At 46.0% G+C, this 27562-nt stretch overlaps 1 protein-coding gene across 1 annotated transcript in view; it reads left to right on the plus strand.

Moving 5' to 3' along the window:
- The window catches only part of WWC1 (WW and C2 domain containing 1), a 148211-nt gene that overhangs the window by 110570 nt on the left and 10079 nt on the right, over positions 1-27562 (plus strand). The window contains exons 10-19 of the mRNA XM_036884839.2: positions 1307-1396; positions 2205-2731; positions 5883-5991; positions 6454-6534; positions 7159-7245; positions 8433-8625; positions 17015-17167; positions 19230-19321; positions 25369-25474; positions 26760-26924. Coding sequence (XP_036740734.2) covers positions 1307-1396; positions 2205-2731; positions 5883-5991; positions 6454-6534; positions 7159-7245; positions 8433-8625; positions 17015-17167; positions 19230-19321; positions 25369-25474; positions 26760-26924 — 1603 coding nt within the window. The remainder of the gene's footprint in view (positions 1-1306; positions 1397-2204; positions 2732-5882; positions 5992-6453; positions 6535-7158; positions 7246-8432; positions 8626-17014; positions 17168-19229; positions 19322-25368; positions 25475-26759; positions 26925-27562) is intronic.

A 27562-nucleotide genomic window follows, 5' to 3' on the forward strand; every position in this document is an offset into this window, starting at 1 on the left:
CACCCCAGTCCATGCCGTCAGAATTACACTGTCCCAGACATTGTAACTCCTCTCTGCCTTTAGTCTTCAGCTTCCTGCCCATTTGCTTCACAGCAGCCATGGTGACCTTAAAATGAAAGAGGTCACTGCTGAAACTCCTTGCTTGGGGTGTTCTTTTCCTGGCCAACTCCTGGTTCTTCCTTCTGATCAGCTTAATTACTCTCCTAGTCAAGGGAAACTACTACAACCCCCTTAAATCTCTGTGGCTTGACACAATAGTTTTATTTCTTGCCTCCTAGCATCCAGTTGTATATTCCTGGCTGACAGGCAGCCTTCTGTGGTTGGTCGCTCAGGGACCCAGGTTCTTCCTGTCTTGTGGCACCTCCCCTTTTAGGTCATAGGAGTCATCCAAGGGATAGCAGAGTACACACTACCACTTTTCTTAACTACTTCAGCCTGATGAGCATCACTTCTGTCACATCCTATTGGCTGGAACCTGGTCACATGCCTCACCCACCCAGCTGCAAGGCAGGCTGGGAACGGGTCCAGCTGTGGAGAGCACAAGTTGGGTGAGCACCAGCAGGCTCAGCCACAGGTTACTTGCTCAGAGTGGCTCGCCTGCCAGTCAAAACTTACTCATTTCTACCATTCCATGAACCTTGTCTTACAATGTGTTAATTAGATATTTGAGCATTTTCTTAATATCTGTCCTCCCTGCAACCTCCCCCATGGAATGTAAGCTTCATAAAAGCAGAAGCAAGTTCTGTTTTGCTCACAACTTTATCCCCAGTGCCAACAGCAAGGTCTAGTTTGAAGCAGGCACTCAGTAAATATTGGTGGGTGTGTGGATCTATGGATAGATGGATGGGAGGGAGGAAGGAAGGAAGAAGGAAGGAAGGAGAGAAGGGAGGGGAAAGGAAGGGAGGGAAAAATTGAGAAGGATCCTAATTCTACCACTAATTCTCTAGCTTTAAGTAAATTATTTAACTCTGAGAATCTCAGTTCCTTCAACTCATATATGTAAAGTGGTAAAAATCATTATTACCTTGCAGGATTATTGTGCAAACGAATGAAAGCAATGTCATAGGTTTCCTAGCACAGCTCCTGCTGCGTAGTAAGTGAATGAATATAGCTGTTACTATAGGATTATATGTGGAGGCCGCATCTTACCAATCATCATAGTAAAGTGCTTCCAGAAATTTCTGGTGTATGTTTCTGTGGGTCTGTGGAGTTGTACGAGTATGAGTACATGCCTGTGGTTCCTCTTTTAGGGAGATGGAGGCTGGATCCCTCGGGGGTCCCCGTCTCATTCCCTCTCTCCCTTCAGATTAAAGCTAAACAGCAAGAGGAACCAGCTGGTGAGGGAACTGGAGGAAGCCACCCGGCAGGTAGCCACTCTGCACTCCCAGCTGAAAAGGTGAGAGGGGGCAGTGAATGCTCCCCTGGGGGTGTCCGGATACAGGCATCCTGGCAGGGCCCAGCCCAGGCTCTGCCCTTCACGTGTCCTCTGTGGCTTGAATATGGACATTCAGCAGCACGGCAGGCAGGTGGTTAGTCCACTGGACTTGGCCTGAGCCTGGCGTGACTGGGGCGGGGCGGGGGAGGCAGGGTCCCTCACCTCTCCAGACTGCAGCCCCCTCAGTCCCTCTGATAACACCAAGGAGAAGGCCGCCTTTGGGTGCTAAATAGGTGTCAGGCTGGGCCTTGGCCAGCAACAGGGCATTATTGGAATTTAATAGCATTTTGTTTTCATCTGATACTTTTAATGGCCACCTCCTATTTGTAGTGGTACTTTTAAAAATTACACTTAGGATATAAAGTTCCCTTTTAAGATAAATGAATTAAACTGTAAATGGGGAGTTGATTTGAAGAAAAATATTGAGAAATATTATTTTGGGTTGGATTTGAATAGGGAAAAAGAACATGAAATGTAATGCATCCAGTGGAGGTTTGGGAAACAGAGACTTAGAGGAAAAATTGGACTTTTAAGGCAGCTGACTTGAGTTCATTTCCCAGCTCTGCCAATTTCTGATTATGTGAGCTTCCTGGGGTATCAGTTTCCTCCTTAGGGAAACAGGGTGCAAGGTCTCCCCTCAAAACTGTCAAGAGCGCCCAAGAATATAATGTATTCTGAGTGCCCGTGGTGCTTTTCAGAGCCATGCGGGGAGTTCCACAAGGCCCGCTTCACTCTGTGTCCTCAGCCTCTCTCCTCTCCCTGCCCCCAGCCTCTCGAGCAGCATGCAGTCCCTGTCCTCAGGCAGCAGCCCCGGCTCCCTCACGTCCAGCCGGGGCTCCCTGGCCGCTTCCAGCCTGGACTCCTCCACCTCAGCCAGCTTCACCGACCTCTACTATGACCCCTTTGAGCAACTGGACTCAGAACTGCAGAGCAAGGTGGAGTTCATGCTCCTGGAGGGGGCCACAGGCTTCCGACCATCAGGGTGCATCACCACCATCCACGAAGATGAGGTGGCCAAGACCCAGAAAGTGGAGGGGGGCAGCCGCCTGCAGGCCCTGCGCTCCCTGTCCGGCACCCCGAAGTCCCTGACCTCCCTGTCCCCCCGCTCCTCCCTCTCCTCCCCATCCCCGCCCTGCTCTCCTCTCATTGCTGACCCCCTCCTGCCTGGAGATGCCTTTCTGAGCCCTCTGGAGTTTGAAGACCCGGAACTGAGTGCCACTCTTTGTGAACTGAGCCTTGGCAGCAGCACCCGGGAGAGGTACCGCCTGGAAGACCCAGGAACACAGCTGGGCCAAGGTAGAGAGCAGCACCTCCCAGGGTGGGTGGGCCCCACAAGGAGGGAGGAAGGTGGAAACTGTGCTCAGGCCTGAGCGTTGACCCCAGTGATAATTATGGTCAGTGCTTACTGGCTGCTGTGTGCCAGATTGTTACATGGTATGTCGATTTATGTATTCATTCAGTAAGTATTTGTTATATATATATATATACTATGTCCTAGGTTCTGGGCTGAGGGTTTTTCCATTATGAATTCATTGATTTCACAAATACTTATCAAGTACCTACTGAAACGAAATGCCAGGTCATTTTCTAATGGGTGTGCCTGGATTCATTCATTCATTCAACAAATGTGCTGTGTGCCAGGCACCAGCTTAGTCACGGGATAATAGCGTCCCTGTTCCATGAAGCATACATGCAAATGAAGGCACAGACAATAACTACAACTAGACCAAAAGAATCACTAAGAAGGAACTTAAACAGGGGATGGGATGGAGCCTTTCAGGTTGGGGTGGGGCTGCCAGTTCAGACTGGGTTGTAAAGGAAGGCTACATTTAAACGCTGGCTTGGACACTGAGGAGCAGTGAACGGTACCTTGAACAGTGAGGAGGAGCCAGCCTTGGGAAAAGCAAGAGCATAGTCTCTGAGGCCAGAGGCAAGGGACTATGAGAGAGGCCAGAGAGAAGGGGTCACCAACAAGGCCAGAAAATCAGGCAGATTCCAGGTCATGTAGGGCTCGGATGGCTGTAGTCAGGAGTTTGGATTTTATCCTAATTGCAATAGGCACCCAGGTGACCATTTGGAGCGAGGTCATGGTATAGTCTGACTTCCATTCTGCCCGGGGTCAGAAAGAACATTCTGGTATGGATTGAAATTATAATTGGAATCTTCAAAGCAGAAGATGATGATGATGACAGCTAAGATTTATTAGGAGAAAAATTCTTTAGCAGCAACCATATAATGCATTATAATGTTTAATATTTATTGGGGTGTATTTTGAGATGGGCAGTGCTCTTCATACAGTCAAATAGATTGTTTCAGTTATGTCCTTTTCATAGATGAGGAAACAGAGGCTCAGTGAGATGATGTCACTTGTCCTAGGTGTCCAAACCATTGAATGGAGAAACAGAGATTGGCATCCGTTTTTTGTTTGTATTTTTTTGACCCCAGAACCCCACCTCTTTATAGTCATCCCTTTTAGGATGCAAGGAATGTCCTGAGACTTTCCTGGTGCTTGCTGGTCCCACCACGCCCATCTGGTGTGAAGGTCAGGACTGAGCAGGGTGCCCAGTAAGCTCACATGGGGCTCCTGGGCTTTCCTTGTTATGATTTATGAAGTATAGGTGTACAAGCACACTGCTCTACATATTTACTCATTTAAGCCTCACAGCAACTCTGTGAGGTGGGTGCTATTTTTTTTCTCATCTTACAGATGAAACAGGTTAAATGACTTGGTCCAAGATCAGTGTCACGGGTGGGAAGCAGTAGAGTCATGAATGGCACCAGGACCACCTCCAAACCCACCCTAAGACTTGTGCTGGCTCTGTCTGCAGTGCGTTCCTGCTTCCGGCTCCTTGTGAGGCCAGCTGGGAGAAGTGGGACCCATTTCAGCCTTAAAGCTCTGGGAATGGGTGGGAGGGCTGCTGGCCATTCCTGTGTAAGGGCCAGTGGAAGCAAAGGGGAAGACGAGATTTCCTGGTTAATTAAAGACTACTGGATGAGTGCCAGACATTTCCTTAGGAGCAGAGAGATCCCTGGGGCTCTCTCATCAGGAAGGGAGTCTTGCTGAGTGTTCTCAAACAAAAATAAAAACAGGCTTCCTACTGCAGCAGGTGGCAAACTTCAGAAAATTGTTCCCTGGAGAGGAGGGGGTGCAGGTGGAACCTGTAACGATGCTCAGGAAGGGTTCCCAACGCTCCCTGATTAATGGCGGTGATAAGCCAAGTCAGGGACTTTGGGACCCCAGCCGGGTGCCAGGAGTGACGTCTCCCCCCGCCCACCACAACCTCCTTGGGGTCTGTGGGCCACAGATGGCACATATCTCGGGATGGCGTTTCCTTCATGGCATCTCCAGAAGCCTTGTCTGCAGTGAGTGATACCAGGCTGAGCTCAGACGCTAAGCAGGTTATGCGATTAGTGCCGCTGTTCAGTCAGCAGACAAATTAATCTCCTTAAGTGGTTCAGTGGAGGGTGGAGATGCGTGGGTCTGAAGGCGGGAGGTCTCTGCCGGCCGCAGCAGGTGTGGGACACAGGCTGGGAAAGCCGCGCCCAGACGTCCGCTTGGCTGCTCCAGGCTCACAGTCACCATCCTTTCCCCCAGCCTGCCCCGCCCCAGTCTCTTCTCTGCCCCGAAGCCTGGCACACAGTGGGTGCTCAGAAGTACTGGCTGTGAGGTTGCAGGGCCTGAATCTGGCCTTCCTCACAGCACAGAGGTCAGGAACTATCCTGTTCATCTTGGTAGATGTAAACTTGGCAGTGGGCCTGGCTCGCTGTCGCCTGCCATCACCTGGGAGGAAGGAATGAGCAGCGTGTGCTGAGTGCCCCTGTCTGAGCCCAGGGTCAGAGGCATTCCAGGGCCTCCGTCCAGGGCAGGGACAGTGAGCTGAGTTAGGAGTGGAACGGGATAGGCCGAGTGGGAGACATGGCTCCAGTCCTTCCTTTTCCTCCCCTTCTACCTCCCTAGGGTCCAGGGACTGTTATTTTGCCCCAGGTGTGTAGAGATTGATCTTGAAGGCATCAGAATAGTGATGGAAATGACAGTTGCAATAAGGATAGTGGTACTGAATTTTGTAGAGCACTTTCCCTGTTCCAGGCTCTGCATTGAGTCCTCCCAACAGCCCTACAAGGTAGGTATTAGTACCCCCATTTTACAGATGAGGAATCTGGGGCCTGAAGAAGTTCAGTCAATGTCCTAGCGTCATGAAGCAGTAAGTGGTGGAGCTGAGATTTGAACCCAGGCACATTGACTCCTGAGTCTGGAATGCTAAACACAGAATCATATGCTCTCCTTTCCTTCACCCAAAAGTGAGGGAGGACCTTGGTATAAAGTTAGAGGGGTTGGAATTTGGCGGGACCATCTAAGGACAGAGTAAGTGTGTGTTGCAAAGACAGTAAGTATCCTGGTTCCTAAACCCCTCCTTGCCATCCCTCCTTTTTCCCCCTCTTCCTGCAGCTGTGAATACAGCCCAGGGGTGTGGCCTGAAAGTGGCCTGTGTCTCAGCTGCTGTGTCAGATGAATCCGTGGCCGGGGACAGTGGTGTCTATGAGGCTTCCGTGCAGAGGTGGGTCCCTGAGTCTGGCACCCTCTGTCTGGAACTCGGGAATGGGTAGAGCCCAGGGCCGCACAGGTGAGTGGGAGGGGCCTGCATGGAAGGCATGTCACGGGAAGGAAGGGTGAGCTCCGCTTCCGCCGGGCAGCCCTGTCTGGGGCTGTGCCAGAGATGCAGACAGTGTAGCTCCTCCTGGCACTGGGGGCACCTCGAATTTGGGAGAGCTCTAGTTCTGTGATTGCTGTCAGGAGGCGTACGGCCCGGAGAGCAGGTACTGGAGAAAGGACCTCCCCTTCAAGAGAGGGAATGGCATCTGTGGGAAGGTAGGCCCACAGGGAGGCCGAGCCGACCCAAACTTCCCTCTTGGAGGATCCAGCCACAGCCTCCCAGAGAACCCTGCTTCTGGAAAATGACTTTGGCCCCAGGTCACCACAAGGAAGCCTGACCCTCTTTCTTTCCCACATTGCCTTTCAGACTGGGTGCTTCAGAAGCTGCTGCTTTTGACAGTGATGAATCAGAAGCAGTGGGTGCAACCCGGGTTCAGATCGCCCTGAAGTGAGTGAGGGGAAGGGTGAGAGCAGAGGGGAGTGGTCTGTGTGGGGTCTCTCCCTTGTCTGCAGCATCGTAACAGCATTTACCTTCCTGGCTGCTCGGGGAGGAAGGCAGAACCAGCAGGACCTCTGTGGGGGGCAACTCTTAGCCTGCCTCCCAGCTCCCCACTTTATAAAAGAGAAAAATGAGGTTCTGAGGACCTTGTAATTTCCCCCATCTCACTGAGCCGGGCAGTGACAGACAGACTAGGACAGGACCTCCTGCCTCTTGTTCCCCGTGGTCACACTTGCCGTGGCTTTTGTCTTGCCATCCCATCGGGGTTTCAGGACTGCAGTTGACCCCAAGGGCTGCAGCCCAGATTTGTTTTCTCCTGTTACAGGATAGATTCTATTTTTTAAAATAGGAATTAACTGCCAACATTTAAATATCAGGAAATTTCACACAACCTTCTGGCTTCTTTTTAAAAATTCAGACTGTCAGCTCTGGAACCATGTCTGCATGGCAGCACGCTAGGCCTGTGCTCTGTAGCTCCCCACAGTCCCCCGAGCAGCCAGCAGCCATGTCTGTGGCTCAGAGAGAGGGAAATGTGTTACTAATAAGTGTTCCCTATGCCCCTTTTCATTTCAGGTATGATGAGAAGAATAAGCAATTTGCAATATTAATCATTCAGCTGAGTAACCTTTCTGCTCTGTTACTGCAACAAGACCAGAAAGTGTGAGTATGTAGCTGACAGGTGTGGATTATCCTCTCCCCCTTTCCAGATATCCCCAGGGAAGTGTTCCTGCTCTGTCCTGCTCTGACCACAGGCCTTGTAAAATAAATGGGGGTATTTGAACGCATATGACCACAATGTAAAGTGTCAGTACTGTGTATGTAGGTACAAGTGTGATAGCAAACATGCTGACTATATAAGACAGCATCTGCAATAAAGATATGCTAGACAGCTCCGATTCCTTCACATACACATCCTGTGTGCCTATCGTGAGCCAACACTGAGAGTGGGGTGGTGAACCAACTCCTGCCCTTGTGAACTTGGAGCCTCGTAAAAAAGAAGGTCATGGCACCTTTTATCTGCTCTAAGCTCAAGTGTTCCACACAGGAGGGGACAGGTCTGCCTTTCTCAGGAGTCAGTGCCTGTCACAGTACACATGAGAGGTATTGCCTTACAGTTGATAGCACAGCAAGTCCCTGCACCGTCCTCCTGCCGGCTCTTGCCATTGCCGACTGGGTTTGCATTTCATCGCACTCATCTGCCCACGTCTTTCTCCTTTAACGAGACCAGAGGCCTCGAGGGCAGCATGGGAGCTGGTAACTGCTGTCGTCTGCACCCAACCAGCATCTGGGGGTGCAGCATGTCAGGGAAGGAAGGCAGGAGGACAGCAGACCAAACAGAAGGAAAACAGGATTGGATGTCAGGGTTGTGTTCAGTCTTTCACTCTTGTAAACAGTGCCAGAATGAATACCGTTATCCGTATTTCATCAGCACTTGTGCAGGGGTGTCTAGGAGTAAGCCGTCTGGGTCAAAGGTTAAAGCATCTGTAGTTAAGATTGTCCTATTGCCTTCTGCAGGGGTGGTAGCATTTTGCCTTCCTACCAGCAGTTGTGCGAGGATTCCTCAATGTTAGCCAGCAAGCTCACAGATGTTTGCACACTGTCAGCCTCAGGCCGCTCATGCTTTGAGGTTCTAAGGAATGGAGGGATTCAGGAGAAGGGAGAGTGTGCCATGTATTTTCCCTGGGGCCCTTTCTGCTTCCCTCACAAATACCTATGTAAAGACTTCAGAACTTATCAACACTCATGCACCAGTGTTCTCTTGGGGATTCACAGCAGCTGTTTAGCCAAATACATCAGCCCCAGCCAGGGGATGACCCAGGCTCTCCTGCGTTTCTGTCTCCCTCCAGGAACATTCGCGTGGCCATCCTTCCCTGCTCTGAAAGCACCACCTGCCTCTTCCGGACCCGGCCCCTGGATGCCGTGGACACCCTCGTGTTCAACGAAGTGTTCTGGGTGTCCATGTCCTATCCGGCCCTTCACCAGAAGACCTTAAGAGTAGATGTCTGTACCTGTGACAGAAGCCACCTGGAGGAGTGCCTGGTGAGAGCTGTGTCTGTCTGTCTGTCCAGCCTTCCATCCTTCTGGGGAGTGGTCCACCTACACTTCAGGGGGAAGGCTTGGAGAAAACGGGTTGTGATATCAGTCAAGCTCATCGTGGGTTCTAGGCAGGAACTCTTCCACAGGTGAACAATGTTCTCAGACGTAAGGGGAGCAGAGGATGGGGGAGTGGGACGTTCCTTTCTCTGGGGTGGACCTGTAGGACCACATCCCTTGTGCCTGAGGCTGAGTCACCAGCCCTGTCCTTCCCCGCCATGTCCCCTAGGACTATTTAATTCTCAATATGTTCCATTATCTGTAAAATCCAGATAGCACTGCCTATACCACAGATGGTTCTCTGCAGATTAAATAAGGTGCTAAAGCAATGCTTCTCAAAGCTTACCATGCATACAAATTACCTGAAGCTCAGGTTAAAATGCAGATTCTGACTCAGCAAGTCTGGGGGAGCTAAGACTGATTTCTAAGAGCTCCCAAGTGATGGTGATTCTGGGGGATGTAAAGCAGCATAGTGTCTGCACCCACTAGGTGCTCAGTGCATATCAGTTCCCATCCCTTTCCTCTTCAGCTGGGGTGCTCAACAGCTTCCTCCCCTTTATGTTGTTGTTATTATTACTGGCAGTAATGCAGTTGTAAGTGTCGATTGGATGCAATTTATGTGGCAGGCTCTGAGCTAAGCTCCTTACACACATCATGTATTATCTCTACTGATCCTCACTATGACTTTATAAAAAAGGTAGTTATACTGGCAAGGAATCTGAGGCACAAAGAGGTGAGAGAACTTGCCCAAGGTTGCACAGTGAGGAGATGGCAGGAGCGCAGTCGGAGCCCAGCACGTCCTCCTCTGAAGCCCACCGCGTTAGACCCCTGGTGTTGGCTCTGCACCAGCGTAGCGCTGTCTGGACCACTGTCCCACAGGTGGGAAGTGATGCAAGAGTTCTGTGAGTGGCTTTCTGAACAGCAAAAAAAGCTTTTCCAAACCCAGAGAAGGGTTTCCTCAGCCCTGGGCATTCCTAAATGAGAAAAGACTCAATCCTGTTTTCTTCTCCTAGTTGGATGCCTTTTATTCCTCCTTCCTCTTTGAAGGCTGGCCGTTGCTGGTTGCCATGACAGCAGCCAAAACTGCTCATCTCTCTGTGGCTTGTCCCTGTCCATAGCCAATGGGAAACCTACTTTCCCGTATCCTGTGGGGACGTAGAGTGTCAGGCTGTCATGTTTTGGTGGCTGGAGGAGGAAGCGAGGAAGAGACACAAGACAGGGCAGTGTGCCCCTGCACCATCTCCCTCCACTGCTGGTTTGTGGAATCCCTGCTGTTGTGAGCCATTTAATCAGCCAGACAACAGTAGTACCCATCTTGAGTAATGGCTCTGTGTCTGTCCTGGGCTAAGAACTTTGCAGGCAGTATCTCATTTAATCCTCACAAGAGCCCTAGGAAGAAGTATGAGGACTACTTCCATTTGACAGGTAACTGGTTGAGTCCCAGAAAAGCTAAGTCACCTGCTCAGAGCATCCAGTGAATAAGTGGAGAAGCCTGGATTTCAACAGAGACTCCAGCTTTCTTATAGGTAGCCATCATACTATTCCTACCTGTCAGGGGGCTACTTGACTCTCTCGTGTCCCTAGAACTGAGTTGTGTTCGGATGAATACACGGCCTGCCCTCGTTGATACTGCAGATAACAGTTGTCCCCAGGGCTTTGGCGTGGCCTTAACAGAGGTCATAGGCTCTCCAGCTGGGCCCCCGGTGCCCACTCCCTGGCTGCTTTGCTCAGAGCCACTCAGCGCAGGTTCTGATAACACAGCCCTCTCCCAGGCCCCACTCATATCCCATCATTAACGTTATGGCAGCTCTTTGGCTCATTCCTATTTTGCCATCCTTACTTGGCAAAACCTCAGCCCTGTCAAAGTGAAGTCTCTACCTCCTTGCTACCCATGCAGTTGGAGAAAGACACACACAGCCGTGCTGTAAGGTCTCGTGTTAAGATTGTGGTTGCAAACCCCACATGAGCCCTAATGCTTCCCCGCATTTATTCTGCATCTCCCTCCTGGTCATCCCAGTGGTGAGTTCTCCTCCCCTCTCTCTTCCAACCTCCAGCAGCTCCTCCCGACCCTTACCCTCCCTCCGCTGATGCTCCTGCTCCACGGTCAGTTCTGAGAGAATGGAAGGAACCAGGGGAGAGCTGCCACCCCTCACCTAGCTGTTCTCATAGGTTCTGCATTTCTCCTGGTTCCCCTGCTCCCATCTAAGGCCATCCTCTCCCCAGGACACCATGCCCACAGTTATTCTCCTGCTCTTCCCTCTACCTGTTTTCCCCCCTCTTCTGGATGTGGTCTATCAATATGTCAACACTGCTGCTATTTTCATGTGCTTAAAAATCTTTTTTACCCCACTTCTACCTCCAGCTACTACATTGTTTCTTTCTTTTCTCTCATAGCAAAATGTGAAAGAGGTATTCACGTTCTCTTTGGGGCCTAACCCATGTGGGCTTTTGCCTTTGTTGTTCCACCATAAATGTGTTCGTTACATTCCCCCTGCTCTGGTCTAAGGCCATCAGTGACCTCCCTGTTACTAAATCCAGTGACCAGGTCTCCATCCTCATCTCTCTTGGCTTATCAACTGCCAGCTTATTTGGCTCAGCTCCTCGCTCCGTCGTCCTTGACATCCTTTGCTCTGACTTGGCTGCCCAGACACCTTGCCCTCCTAGTTCTTCCCACATCACTGGCTTCTCTCTCTCTTTGGCTGGTTCTTCCTCATTGCCCTGACCTGTAACTGTCAGAGGGCCCCAGGGCTCAGCCCTTGCTCCTTTACCCTTTTCTATTTGCATTCACTGCATTGGTGATCTCAGCCTGTCCTCCTGCTTCAAACACCATCCCAAATGTGTGGCTCCAGCCTAGGCCTCTCGGCTTATCTCTGCAATATTTAGCTGCTGCCTATTCCACATCTTCGCCTGCCAGTCCAGTAGGCATCTCAGTTGTGTATGTCCACAAGCAAGCGCCTGATCTTTCCTCCTGTATCTTCACTATCTCAGCTGATGGCAGCCCCATTCTTCCACTGTCCAGGTCAGAGAGCACAGGGTCACCGTTGAGTCACCTCTTCCTTGTGCCCTATAGTCAATCCTTCAGGAACTCCTGGTAGCTCCGCCTTCAGAAGGACCCCATATCCCAACCACTTCCCACCGCTGCCCCTGACTCACTGTCGTCTCTCACCTGGATTGGGTAGCAGTCTCCTGCTGGGTCTCCCTGCTTCTGTCCTTGCCCTGCTTCATCTCTTTGCAACACAGTAGCCAAAATGGTCCTATTAAATTACAAGTCAGTACATGCCCTGCCTCTACCTAAAGCCTTACAATGGCTTCTGTCTCCACCTAGAGTCAACATCTGGGCCTAGGCCTGGCCTCCAAGGCCCTCGGGACTCTCTTCCTCATCTTTCAGTATTCATGCTAAGACTCTTCCTCCAGCCTCCTGTGCCCCTTGGATACACTGCACGCTCCCCGCATCAGGCCTTTACACTTGCTGTGCCTTCTGACTGGAATTCTCTTCTCCCACATATTGACGTGCAAGGCTCACTCCCTCACCTCATTCTGGGCTTGACCTAAATGTCACCTTTGTAGTGAGGTCTTCCTTCCACTCTGTTTAAAATCACATGCCCCGCTCCACTCCTTCATCCCCTCCTATCCCTTCTCCCTGTATTATTATTCTCTGGAGCACTTTCGATCACCTAACATTTCTCTATATCACAGATGTTAGGGTACACATGATTTTCTCATTTTATCATCTCTGAAATCAAGATGCAGTTTATACTAGATTGCAGGTCATAGTTTAGTTGACAACTATTTTCCTTTCTTAGTAGTGCATGAAATAATAGTACACTTAAGAATTGGTGGCATCTTAAATTCCATGAAATGCAATATAAAATTTACTTATTTGATTTGTATCTAATTCTCTCAGATGGGCATGTAAGCTCATGAGGGCAGGGATTTTTATCTGCTTTAAATCCCGCTGTATCGCCAGCACCCAGAACAGAGCCTAGCACATAGAGTGCCTGGCACTCTTGGCGAATCTGTGTGTTGAATGAATGAATGTAAATGTCAGCTGAGGTAGACCATTTTCACACCTACGAGCCAGCCCAAAGTAGACGGGGTAACTTGTTGGAAGTCATCTCTTGGCAGTGTCACACCTCAGTGCTGTCCTCATGTTCATTACCCCTTTGCTCCTCATAAGTGAACTGGCACGTTCTGAACTGTGCTATCTGATGTATTTTTCCCCCCAGGAAACTCTGAGTCCCTTGGGGGCAAAATCATGTCTTACATGATACTGTGGCTCCAGAGCCTGCAAAGGCCTCAGAGGATATTTACTAAGTGGGCAAAATGAGTGAAGAGGGTCAAAAGGTACAAACTCCAGTTATAAAATAGTCATGGAGATGTAATGTGCAGCATGGTGACTACAGGTAATAATACTGTATTACAGTTTTGAAAGTTGCTAAGAGAATCAATCTGAAAAGTCCCCATCACAAGAGAAAAAAATTTTTTGTAGCAACATGTGATGACAGATGATAACTTACTGTGGTGGTCATCTCACAATGTATACAAATAATGAATCATTACATTGTAGACCTAAACCAATATAATGGTTATGTCAATTGCACCTTAGTACAGTATTTTTAAAAATATTTTTAAATTAAAAGTTTTTTTTACTATTAGAAAGAGGGCGAGAATAAGGACCCTTCTTATTCATGGGACATTTTGTACTTGTGTTGGTCTATCTGTGGGATAGACACAGATAGGATTACTGGTCAAAGAGAAAAATGCCTCTGTGTTTTTGCTAGATATTGCCAAATGCCTTCCATAAGATTTTTACCATTTGCATTCCTTCCAGAAAGGTAAGGGACTGCCTATTTCCCCATAGCCTCACCAATAGCATATCTTGTCAAATTTTTAGATCTTTGCAAATTTGGTGGAGGAGACATGATATGTGGTGTTTCATCTCATTTATAATTAATTACTTGTTCAATGTCTGAGTCAGCTTCCCGAGAAGGTGGGGAACCATCACTTAATCCCTGGTACCTGACACAGAACCTAGCATTCAATATGATTAATATAGGATAGGTACCCAACCACAAAAAAACGAACAACCCAATTTTAAAAATGAGCAAATGGCTTGAACAGGCATTTCTCCAGTGGCCAATAAGCACATGAAAAGATGCTCAACACCACTATCATCAGAGAAATGCAAATCAGAACCACAATGACTAAACTCATTAGGAAGGCTGTTATTAAAAAAAAAAAAAACAGAAGTGTTGACGAGGATATGGAGAAATTGGAACCCTTGTACACCATTGGTGGGATTATAAAATGGTGTGACTGCTATGGAAAACAGTATGGCGGGTCCTCAAAAAATTAAAAATAGAGCTACCACATGATCTAGCAATCTTACTGGGAATCTATCCAAAAGAATTGAAAACAAGGTCTCAAAGAGACATTGCGCACCCATGTTCATAGCAGCATTATTCACAACAATCAAGAGGTGGAAGCAACCCAGATGTCCTTGGATGGATGAATGGATAAACAGAATGTGGCATATACACACAGTGGGATATTACTGGGCCTTAAGAAGGGCAAACCTGTCACGTCCTGTCGCAACAGATGAACCTTGAAGACATTATGTTAAATGAAATAAGCCAGTCACAAAAAGACAAATACTGTTCGATTCCATTTATATAAGGTATCTACAGTAGTCAAATTCATAGAAACAGAAAGTAAACTGGTGGCTGTTAGGGACTGGGAGAGAGGGGGAAAAGGGAAGTTGCTTAGTGAGTATAGAGTTTCAGATTTGCAAGATGTAAAGTTCTGGAGACCTATTTCAGAACAATGTAAATATGCCTGACAGTGAACTATATACTTTAAAATAGTCAAGATGGTAAATTTTATGCAACAACATGAATCCACCTTGGGGGCATTTTTGCTAAGTGAAATAAACCAGGCAGAGAAAGATAAATATTGCATGATCTCACTGGTACATGGACCCTAAAAGAACAAACTCATAAAAACAACAGATTGGTGGTTGCCAGAGCTGTGGGGTAGCACAAATGGGTGAAGGTGGTCAGGAGGTACATACTTCCAGTTATAAGATAAATTAGTGCTGGGGGTTACGATATGAAAAAGAACTTCCAACATCAGCACTCTCTGGAAGACTCATGCCAGAAGATGATCATCAAAAAACCCCAACAAAGATCCACGCACTGCTACAGCTGTAGATGCACTCATCCCACCAGCTCCTGGACTTGCCATGGGAATGAGGAAGGAGATATCTAAGCTGGCCTGTGCATACGGTAAAACAACAAATTTGACTGGATCTATACTGTTGGGACTCAACCAAGAATTAGGAGAAGTGCAAATTGTAGCACTCCAAAATCTTACAACCACAGACTATTTACTCTTAAAAGAACATATGGGATGTGAACAGTCCCCAGGAATGGGTTGTTTTAATTTATCTGAATTCTCTCAGACTGTTCAAGTTCAGTTGGACAATATCCACCATATCATAGATAAGTTTTCACAAATGCCTAAGGTGCCTAACTGGTTTTCTTGGTTTCACTGGAGATGGCTGGTAATTACAGGTATGCTTTGGTTACATAACTGTACACCTATTATGTTAATGTGTGCGCACAATTTAATTAGTAGTTTAAAACCTATCCATGCTGAAGTTACTCTACAAGAAGATATGTCAAAGAAATAATCTTCCCAGGTTTTCTTCCACCTGCTACTTCTATAGCTTTTCTTCTTCCTACCTAATTATAACCCTTAAATAGAATTCGTGCCACATGTCGAATTTACCGAGTATCATAATTCTTCCAAGTGGTAAAGACACCTCAAGACAAATGCTGGGCATAGAAGCCACAGGGCATAAATATGCAAAGAAGTAAAAAGCTAACCTTTTCAAACAATAAGGCTTCTCTCTCACTTACCAACTTAACATTTCCCTGTATGGCCCCGGAAGATGACTGGTTAGCCAGAGACGGGTAAGATTCCTCAAGGGAGGAACAACCTAAGACAGGCACAGTCGCAGGGGGGCCATCAGGTGAGAAAATGGGGATCAGCAGAGGTGAGGCTTAGAACCTCCCCCCTCCTGTTCTGAGAGAAATCATCTGCATACGTGGATGTTTTATTGCCCTTGTCTAGCTCGGATTAACACATAGTCTACAGGCACACACCTGATCATCTACATTTGCTCTCTTACAACACTAAACTATGTTTTCTACCTTTGTCTCGTATCTACCTACCACTTCAGCATTTTATTAAAAATAATAATAATAAAGAGAGAAATGTGGTATCCACATATAAATCAAGTATAAAAATCAAATGAATATTCATATTTGAACTGACTTTATAGTTCATAATGCATGAACAAAACCGAAAGCTTCTGTGATGGCTGCCCTTGTAGTGTTCACCATGTAACTTATTCACTATGTAAGAATTTGTACTCCATGTAAGAACTTGTTCGTTATGCATCAGAAGATTGGAGACTGACGAAAATTAGGCTTGGGGTGGATTAATGATTGTGCATTGAGCATTGACCACCCTATACAGAATTTTATTGTTGTTGACAACCATTTGATCAATAAATATGAGAGATGCCCTCACAAAATATATATATATATATAAATAAATATATATATATAAACACACTTCCAATTGTAAAATAAATAAGTAACCGGGATGTAATGTATAGCATAAGGAATATAGTCAAAATATTGTAACAACTTGGTATGGTGATAGCTGGAACCTAGAATTATCATGTATATAAATGTTGAATCACTGGGTTGTACACCTGAAACTAATGTAATACTGTGTGTCAACTACCCTTCAATAAAAAATAATTATCCAGGGAAAAAAAAAATTAGTGCTGGGTATATAATGTGCAGCATGATAACTAGTTAACAATCCTACATTATCTATTTAAAGTTCGTAAGAGAGTGGATCTTAAAAGCTCTCATGACAAGAAAAAAATTGTAACTGCAAGGTGATGAATGTTAACTTACTGTGGTGATCAGTTCGTAGCATATACATATAGCAAATCATTATGTCATACATCTTAAACTAATACGATGTTTCATGTCAATTATATTTCAATAAAAGTGGGGGAGATGGTAAATTTTACGTGTTTTTTAATAATAAAAAAAGAACATTCTATAGGTGCTTAATAAAGATTTGGCAAACAAGTAAACCAGTGAATGAATAAGGTAATGAATGAGTGAATTACTGAAAATGATTAGCAGTGAGCCCTTTCTTCCTCGCAGGCAGCTCCCATTTCCCCAGGAGCCAGACTCCAGAATGCCTTGGCAGCCACCTCTTACACCCTCTCTTTGCCCATCCTCAACAGGGAGGCGCCCAGATCAGCCTGGCCGAGGTCTGCCGCTCTGGAGAGAGGTCAACTCGTTGGTACAACCTCCTGAGCTACAAATACTTGAAGAAACAGAGCAGGGAGCCCAAGCCAGTGGGAGCCAGGGCCCCCACCCCAGGGCCTGAAAGCACGGTGAGCTGGGCCACAGGTTTGCCCCACCCTCCGGCGTGTGCAGCACCTGGGTGGAAGGAAGGAAAAGCCTCTCCCAGAACTGGTGATGGCTGGGCATCGGAGGTGGAGGAAACCAGGACCAGAGGGTAGTGGTGTGGAGAGGGAGAAGGGACAGGGTAGGAAAGACCTCTGCCAAGGCGCAGGTAGCCCCCATCTGCAATGTTCCCTCTTCCCCATTTGTGCTCTCACCGTCTGTCCTTTGCTTGACTGAATATAACTTGCATGATTAAAAAATGAATTAATTATTTTTTAAATGAAGTGGAGAAGGGAGGAGAAACTGTGGAAGGTAGAAAATGTGTTGAGACCCTAGTACATGCATAGTGGTGGATGGTGGGAGGCAGTGGGAAGTAACAAGAAGAGCACTCCGAAGACTGGATGTTTCTCAACTGGGGGACAAGGATCATTTCTCTTCTCTGAGCCTCCATTTCTCCATGTCTAGTCTCAGTCTAAAAAGGTTGTTACGAAGCTTTGAAGAAGCACATGTAAAGAGTACTTGGTAAGGGCTTGATAAATGGTATCTGTTACATTACTGTTTAAGTTTCTTGAAACTCTTACATTTGCTTATTTTTGGTTAAAAAGTATGTATTGTTCTCATTTTAATGCAGTATACTTTAACCTATTGAAATATCATTAAACTTTTCCCTGCACTTGGAAAGCCCACTTCTGCTGACTGAGTAGACTGGCCAGTACTCAGCTGAGCAGTAAAGTTGCCCTTGGACATAGAGTGTCAGCGTATGTCAGCATGTCTCAGATCTAATGATGTCCAAAATAGAGAGCGTTTAGGATCCCGATTGGCTTGTCATTCTCTGTGGTGCTTCTGTCTTCTGTCAGTACTTGGTCACCTTGGACAGTCATGGCCCAGAATTTCAGTGGAGGGGATGGATGGGTAAGGAAAAGGGTAAGGGTTCAATCTGTTCTCTTCTCCTCTTCTTTTGTCACTATTGTCATCATTTTCTATACGTCCTTTTGTGTCTGGCACTGTCTCGTTTACTGTGTGCATTTTACCAAGGCACAGAAAGGTTACCTGAGGATACATACCTAATAAACAACAAAGCTAGGAGTCAAACCAAGGTCTCCCTCACTCCAAAAAAGGAGTCAGTGAGCTAGCAAAAGTCTTGAAAACAAATTTCTAGAGCATGTCCTTGGCTAAATAATGTCAGCCTTAGGCACATTATTTTCTTTATTCACATTTCTCAATGGAATAATCATAATTTCTACCTATCAGAATGATTGTAAAGATTAAATAAGATGCTATATGTAAGCCATCTATCAGCACCTGGCATATACTAGGCCTTCAATTAATTTTAGTTTCCTCTTTCTTTCCTGAAAAGAAAATTTCAGGAATTATACAGGCTCTGAGCCATACTTGAAGCGTATTTGCAAATTAACCATGTGCTCAGAAAACTACATGATCAGTTTTTGTTCTATTAGGTGCCATATACTGAGTGCCAATTATGTGCTGGATACTCTCTGCATTCCTTATGTATATATTCTCAATCTTCATAACAACCCCTTGTAGCAGTTGTCAGAGGGAACAGTCTCAGAAAGGCAAATAATTTCCTCAAGTCACTGTAGTGACTGTAGATACCATTTAGTATAGATGTTCTTCTTCCAGGAAGCCTTCCCTGAATGCAACCTCCCAGGCTAGCTATGCCACTGCTCCTCTGTTCTCAGACATCCAATACTTACAGTCTTTATCACATCATTTTGTTATTGATAGTTCATGTGATGGTCTTCCCGAATATACTGCAATCTCTTTACAGCCAGAAACCCATAAATCTGTCTCACTCAACAAATAATCTTGGCTGTCTTGCAGAATTCCCCGTGCATGCAGAGGCTATTCTTAGGAGAACTGCCAGGTAGAAGAACTAAGCACCATATCTCCAATTATAAGTGAGCCTGGGTAGATGCTTCCCCACTCCAGTCAGTCTTACCCTCTGTTCATTGGGAGGGTCACACTCTTAAGAATCTTTTGATTCTTGCCATGATGGACAAATGAATGCATCGGCCTTTGTCTCCACAGGATGCAGTATCTGCTCTGCTGGAACAGACGGCAGTGGAGCTGGAGAAGAGGCAGGAGGGGAGGAGCGGTGCACAGACCCTAGGTGACAGCTGGTAAGCAAGGGCTCCCTTGGGCCTCAGCTGCTGATCGGGCTTGGACCTGGACCCAGGAAGGAGATCCCCAAACACCAGGACGTTCAAGAAAAATGTCCCTCTGGGAAACTGAGAGCCTCTCTCCTCATGAGTTTTCTATAGGCAATGAGGCAATATATATATACAGCCTGGTACAGTGGTTCACAAAATTCCTTCCCAGTTTATCATTTTGTGTCCCATGAATCATTCCTGCCAGTTCACATCTTGTATTACTGTTTTGATACCATTATGTTTGTTTTGGTTAAAAAAATTAAGCTTTATATTACTATAAATGGAAAATTAGTATAATTTACCATAAATTGAAGATTCTCCAGTAAGGAATTGCATTTGACTGGGAAGAGAGAGAGTGGAAATAATAGGTTTAAATAAAATAGAAGTTTATTTCTTACTTAAGAAGAAAGGGAGGCATAGAGGCTGCTTTTATAGCCCCAAATGGCTGCTGTGTCACCTAGCCATCAGGCATCAGCAAAGAGGAAAAGCAAAAAAGTGTGCCTATGTGCTTTTTAACCAAGGAACATTCTTAAAGTCCCACCCAGCAATTTCTGCTTGATTCTCATTGGCTGAGCTTAGCGACATGGCTTGCCTAACTACATGAGAGGCTGGGAAATGAGGTCTGTTAATTGGGTTAAAAAATTAGGGTTTTATGATTAAGGAAGAAGTGTGAATGGATGCTGGGTAGGCCATGAGCCAAATCTGCCTCAGAAGGTAACTGTTGAAAATTAAATGTAATGAAAATAAAACAGAAGAATTAAAGTCTAGCTAGATAAATTGCTTGCTAAGGCTGTAGGTCTGAGGTGGTCTCTCCAGTGTTAAAAAGGAAGTTTAGTTGGTGTTTCAGCAATGTTAAAGACATGCTTCCATCAGAGAGAGACTCTCTCCTTGATGTAATCAGGAGGCGTGAAGGAATGGCACAGGAAACTACTTTCTCACCGCGTGACTCTTTAGTCCTTGTATCCTGACAGATCTCATTACATGTTTTAGGAAACAATGATGTAGACTAGGGTACAACGCTTTATCATTTTCTGTGTGAACTTTCGGCAAAACATTTTGAACTTTTCATCGCAGTAATGCATACTTATAGAAAAGTTCACTTAAGTGTACAGCTTGGTGAAATTTCAGAAACCAAACTACCCCTGCAGCACCCGGCATCCAGACCAGGGAGCAACGCACTGCCAGCATTCAGAAGCCCATACCAAGCTTCCTCCAGGCCGCTGCCCTCCACCTCCAGGGTAGCCACTATTTGGCAAGTCATTCTAACCTTGTCTGATCCTCAGGTGAACAGTAGAATCATCGCACCAACTGCGTAGGGTTATCGGAAGGGACTGGAGGAAAAGCCACTAATGAAGGTGAAGTGCAAAGCTCATAGTAGGTAGACACTCAGTAGATGGTAGAAACTATCATTAGGAAAATGGGAAGGAACATTGCTAGAAAGGGAAAAGGCAAGCCCCATCTGGAAATGACCACAGCTGATGAATCTTGCCATTTGGGAAGAAGTACTGGCGGTGGATTAAGTGACGTGCTCTGAATTCAAACAGATAGGATTCAGAGTCTTGCCCAGCCAGTTTCCTATGGGATTTTAGGTCTGGGTGAGGCCTGAGCACCGTAAGTTTTAAAAGCTCCCTGGGTAATTTTAATATGCAGCCTGGGCTGAGAACTATGGCTCTAAACCCCCGCTTCTTCGTTTGTGAAATACAGATTAAAAAAACAGCCACTATACATCTTACTACACTGATGGACAGTGACTGCAGTGGGGCATGGGGGGCACTCGATAATATGGGTGAATGTAGTAACCACATTGTTTTTTCATGTGGAACCTTCATAAGAGTGTATATCAATAATACCTCAATAAAAAAAATTTTTTTTAAAACAACCACTACAAATGGAGCATTTCATAGACTCAAAAAAACTATGAATGTAAGCACTTAACACAGACCCTGACCCACCCAGGAAGCACTCAATCACTGTTCTGCATTATTCTTGTACAGATTATACATTAGGTCTCAGGAGGAGTCTTTCATTAATATCTTTTACTCCAGGGGTCAGTCAGCAAATGTTTTCTGGAAAGGGCCAGATAGTCAATGTCTGCTTTGTGGGCCATATGGATTCTGTTCCATCTCCAAAACCCTGCTGTTGTGGTGTGAAGGCAGCCGGAGAGTGTATATATACCAACCGCTGTGTCTCTGTCATTGAAATGTCATTTATAGACACTGAAATGTGGATTTCACATAATTTGCACAAATCATGAAATAACCACTCACCTTTTTTTGTCCTGACCTTTGAAAATATAAAAACCATTCATAGTCCAAAACAGGCAGTGAACTGGATTTGGCCCACAGACTGACCCCTCTTGTGCTCCTCTCTTTTACTATTCCTCCATGTGATAAAGGGCATGGCAAGGTTCCTGAATTTTTCTGTGTTCATTTGTTTGTTTTCAGGTTCTCTCTGAATTGTCACAATTTCTTTCAACTCCTTCCTTCCTTCCTTCCTTCCTTCCTTCCTTCCTTCCTCTGTCCCACCCTCTCATTCTCTCCTGTCTCCCTGCCCTCCATTCTCCCTTCTTTTCTCTCCCCCTTTCTCTGGCATACTACGGGGCTGTGCTGGGCTGGGCTGTGCTGTGATTCACATCAGCAAGGTCTGATGCCGGAAGCGGGTCCAGGACCTGTCTTCTAAAACCCTGGCACAAGATCAGTGGTTTCCGCCAAATTCCAAGCTTGTGTTGAGACTTTTCACACTGTCTCCTAGCAACCGCCTTCTGTTCTCTTTCCTTTTGTGGCCCCCTGTTTCCCCACCCCTCACCATTCAAACTTCCCTAGACACTGACATACAAAGAGGGCTGGGAATCCCAGCGCTGCTGTATGGGGGTAAATCCATCTGCATCCCACCCCCTCCCCCAGACTGGACGCTTCTTTTGGTCCTGGAATGTTAACTAGCTTTGCTGTGCCTACTTAGCTCTGGAGGCATGTGTGGATGTCTCCAAAAGACTGGCCTTCTGTTCTAATGTACACTCCCTCTCCCTCGGCATCCAAGGCCCAGAGTGCCATTGTTATCTCCTCCTTTTATTTGTTTAGGTTTCTTTAGCGCATATAATAAGAAGACTGGGTTGGTGTTTTTTTTTTTAAGATCCACAAGCAAAACAAAACTCTAAGAGTATGAAAATATAAAAGAATATAATCAAAAACAATTACAGAGTAAAAATCCTTGTATTTGCCTCCTGGGGAACTTGCATGTGTTTGCCTAGGGTTGAGGAGTGGCATTGCTGGGTCCCAAGGAATGAGTGTTTTATATCTTAACAGGCATTGTAAAATAGTTCTGAAACAAGATTGTACTAGTGAAGGCTCCTACCCACAGTGATAAGAGTACCCCCAAACCTACACCCTCTGACTTTGAATATAATCAAACTATAGTACTTAATCAGTAATACGTACATTTTTAGCAAATACCGTTAAATTGACTTCACAGTGTAAATTGGCTGCTCTAATCTACATTCCCCACAGGGATGTGCCTATTTGCCATACCTTCCCCAGCTCTTGGTATTATCAGATATATGTATGAGTGTGTGTATATATATATTTTTTTTTGGAGGAAATACATTTTTTCGAGGAAAGGGGCACTCCAAAGGATGAAAAGATGTTGTTTGCTTTCATTAGTTTTCTCTTCACCATTGAGATTATTTTCCTTTCCAGAAATACTTAAATCAGAGTCACATTCAATAAGAAGAGACTCTGATAGTCTCTTGCTTAGTGGAGTTGGACACACTTGGAATGGAAACCTGGCTGCACCACTTGTGACACTGCACAAGGCCGTCAACTCTCTGATCCTCAGCTTTTGAATCTGTAAAATGGAGACAGGAATTGGCTGCAGTGTGGTTGTAAGGCCTTGGCGTAGTGCGCATAACTTATTAAGCCTTTGATAAATGCAGGCTAATGTGTCTGCAAAATTCTTCAGAGGTGCTCCTTTTGTGTTCCCATGTTTAATAGCTATTTTAAGAGTAGATCAAGAGGCTGTGGGGGCAAAGAAGGGGGAGAGAAAAGGCCCCTCCAATGTGGTTACACACATTTCAACACAGGGGAGATTGTAGTCTCAGAGCTGGGGTGGTGACTCAAGATCTGTTCTTCCTGTTGGGAAAATCCTAAGGGAGATCTGATGTTTGTCCACGGTCTCACTGAGTCAGCTAACTAGATGTCAGATTCTCTGCTTTTGACTGACATGCATCCATTCCATGTGGTAATGCTGCCTTATACTGATCAGAAGCTTGGTGGTTATATATGTCTCTGAGAAGTAACGATGGGAATAGAGATAAGGTAACTGATTAGCAGTACAGTCCATTTGTTACATCAACTCCTCCCAACCCTGAAGTCCAAGGGGAAAGGATAATTATGAAGAATATGACCAAAAACAAAGACTCATCATTAAATGGTGCCAGAGCACCATTGGAAATCCATAAATGAAAAAAAACCAAAAAAACTTTGAGCATCATGTACAAAAATTAATCTGAAATGGATCATAGAGCTAAACATAAAAGCTGAAACTGAAGAAAATATAGGAAGAATTCTTTGCAATTCTGGAATAGGCAAAGATTTCTCAAAGATTTTTTTAGGACAGAAAAAACAGAAATGATGAAAGAAAGAAATTGATACATGGACTTTATCACAATCAAAAGCTTCTGTCTTTGGAATACACCATTTAGAAAATAAAAAGGCAAGCCACAGACTTGGAGAAAATACAGTGATTCCTATCTGGACTATATAATGAACTCGATAATAAAAAGACAAGTGAATTTTTAAATGGGCTAAAGATTGTAACAGACACTTTGCCAAAGAAAACATGAATGATCAACAAATGCAGGAACAGATTCTCAACAGCAAAGTGTGAATTAAAACCACAATGAGATACGAGTACACATCCAATAGAATGACTAGACCAACAATGCCAAGTGTAGATGAGGAACTGGTGGTATTCTTACATTGCTGATGGGAATGTAAAATGGCAGTGGCCAGTTTCTTAAAAGGATAAACTGACACTGTATGTCCTAGCAGCTCTGCTCCAAGGTATATGTATGTTGAAACTTTGACCCCAGTACCTCAGAATGTGACTGTTTTCTGGAGATAGGACTTTCAAAGAAATGATCACGTTAACAAGAGGCTGTTTAAAGTTAGGGTGGGCCCTATCCAAAATGACTGATACCCTTGTAAGAGGGTGTTTGGATACACGTGTCAGGACACAGCATGAAGGCGGCCATCTGCAAGCCACAGAGATGGGCCTCAGAGGAAACCAAACCTGCTCATACCCTGATCTTGGATTTTTAGCCTCCAGAACTGTGAGAAATAAATATCTATTTAAGCTTCCCAGTCTGTGGTCTTGGGTTATGGCAGCCTGAACAAACTAGTATAGTATCCAAGAGAAGTGAAAACCTGTATCTGCACAGACTGGGAAGTGAATATAGAAGCTTTATTTATAATTGCTAAGAAATGGAAACAATCCGAATATATATCACCTGATGAATAGCTAAACAAATTAATGCTCTGTCCATCCAGTGGAACAGTACTCAGTGATAAAGTGGAGTGAACTATTGATACATGACCCAACATGGATGAATAGCAGAAACATTATACTGAGAAAATGAAGCCAGAGACAAAAGAGCATATACTGATTGCATTTACATGAAATACTAGAAAAATCAGATTTAATCTGTAGTGACAGAATGCTCATCAGTGGTGGGCTGGGTGGGGAGAGATGAACTGGGAAGGGTACAGGGAACCTTTCAAGGTAATGGAATGTTCTGTATCTTGAATGTGGTGGTGGTTACACAGCAGAATACATTGGTTGAAACTCATCAAAGTAGATACCAAACATGTGTTTTGTTGCATGCAAATTATACCTTAATAAAAAGGATGTTTTAAAAAAAAATGTGTCCTTCATCCTGAAGGTTAGTAATCCCTGCGCTGGATGTACTTAAAGACATCAGAGTAGCTTCTGGGGTGACTAACCAAAGCGCTTTGTCGTCACAGGAGGTACGAGATCAGCGAGAACGAGGCGGCCGCAGAGGACGATGGGGAGGAGGACATACTCGCTGAGGAAGCCTCACCAGATATGGGCGAGTGCCCAGCGTTAAAGGTAGGGAGGGCCGGGGAGACGGGTAAGGCTTTCTCGTGGATGTAGCCCTCAGTCCTTGAGCCCAGTCAGAAAAGGTTCAGTCTTGTCCTGCAGCAATCAGGGGACAGGCCCTCTGAATGAGATGTGACCTGCAGAAGGTTGTATAGGGGTGTCCCTGCCTGTACTCTGGGTCATCTCGGTGACAGTAAACTAGGAGAAGCTGACTCACTGCTCACCTTGCCTGCCCTTTGCAGGTTCCCCTGTTTCTTTGGACAGACCCCAGGCTTTCTGGTCATGTGGATCTGGGTTCAAATGCTAGCTTTGCTACTCACTAGCTATGTAGTCTTAAGCAGATGACTTCATCCCTCTTGAGCTTTGATGTCCTCATCTCTAAAATGGACACAATGATACCCACCTTGCAGACAGGTTCTAAGGTTTTGAAGGAATGTATTTATTTTGTTCTGCCCCAAAGTACAATAGGAAGAGTGTCCAGTCAAGTTCCCCTTGCCTCCTGCTTCCCTGCTGCACTGGGGTTACATGTTTTAACAGAATTCACTCTCCATAGAGATCTCTATGTTCTTTCCAACTGCAAGAAATTGAGCACCCCATTGTGTTTGAACAGGGCAGTTGGAGGTGGGGCTGCAGGGTATGCATTGCACACAGGTGCCTAGCCAAAGGGGGCTGGAGAAGAACCTGGGGCCACCTTCTAGCTGCACCACACATAGGGGAAGTCTTTCTGCAGTTTCTGCAGCCAAAGGGGAGAGCCTTTTCCAAAACACACAGAGGCACTGTTAAGGCTAACAGGGGCCCTGCGTTTAAGTGTTCTTGTTTGTTATCTTTTACTGGAAGCTTGTGAAAGGGTGGTAGAAGCCTTGATCACCTAGTTTAAAAAGCATGAATTATGGTTGCCTCCATAATTCTAAAAAAGCACCTGCAGTTCTGGGCTGAAGCCATGGAAGCCTTGGGTGTGGCTTTGTTAAAATGTGATTGGCATAAGCCTTGAGGGTGCGAAGTCCAGGACATCTGTGAGGTACCTCTCTGCTCACCTGAACTCACCTTTGGGGACTGAACATGCGCTCACTAGTCCCAACCCACAGGTGTCATGGAGGGAAAGGGGCTGGCACTCTGGGCCTTGAGCACTGTGCTGGCTGTGTAGGGCTGGGCTGAGGAAGCCCCTAGCTGTGTCTGTGGGCCAAAAATGAGGTGACAGGAGTGGGAGCAGCTGGGGAGTCTGCCCATGACTCTCAGGTGGGCCGCTGAGACCCTGTGGACGCTGGTGGCCTCAAAACTGTGACTTCTTCCTCAGGTGGACAAAGAGACTAACACAGAGACCCTGGCCCCATCTCCCACAGTGGTGCGACCCAAGGACCGGCGGGTGGGCACGCCATCCCCAGGGCCATTTCTTCGAGGGAGCACTATCATCCGCTCTAAGACCTTCTCTCCTGGACCCCAGAGCCAGTATGTGTGCCGGGTAAGCAAATACACAGCGCCTTCCTCCTCCCAAACGCCTGCTTCCTGTGCAGCAGCTCAGAGCCTTCAGCCTCACACTGTTCTAAGAGCAAATCCCTATTGTGCTCACCTTGTCAGGTGTCCCTGGGCAAGTGAACATCTCACCTCATGTGGAGTCACTAGACCAACTTCAGTTTCCTCACGTGGGGTTGACAGACTGACTTTGAAGGATTGTTTTAAGGATTGAACTAGAGAAAGTATGGAAAAGGCTCAGTAAGCAGTACATGGCCGGTGTTTATTTTATAATTCCAACCAACTCTCCCCTCCTCACACCCTGCGCTCCCTTCCACACGACCACTTGGTGAGATGAGACTGACCCCTCGCTGTCATCTGGAGTGATGCCTGAGGTCACAAAGCAGCAACAGGCCTGTGTTAGTTAGTCCCAGGTTTGTTTGGTTTCTTTTTAATTGAATTTGTCACTAACATTGAAAATTTAAGAAAAGTAAAGTAAGAATGAAGAGGTTTCACATAAAATCCCAGTTTCTCTTGAAAAAAGATACTGCCTGGCACCATGAGCCTTATGTTTTCTCTTGGCAGCAACTGGCTAGAGCTAAGCAGTGTGGCCGCTGCCCTTGGATGATTGGAGGGCAGGGGGCTTTC

The sequence above is a fragment of the Manis pentadactyla genome, chromosome 2, assembly GCF_030020395.1.
Source record: "Manis pentadactyla isolate mManPen7 chromosome 2, mManPen7.hap1, whole genome shotgun sequence".
NCBI classification, from domain to species: domain Eukaryota; kingdom Metazoa; phylum Chordata; class Mammalia; order Pholidota; family Manidae; genus Manis; species Manis pentadactyla.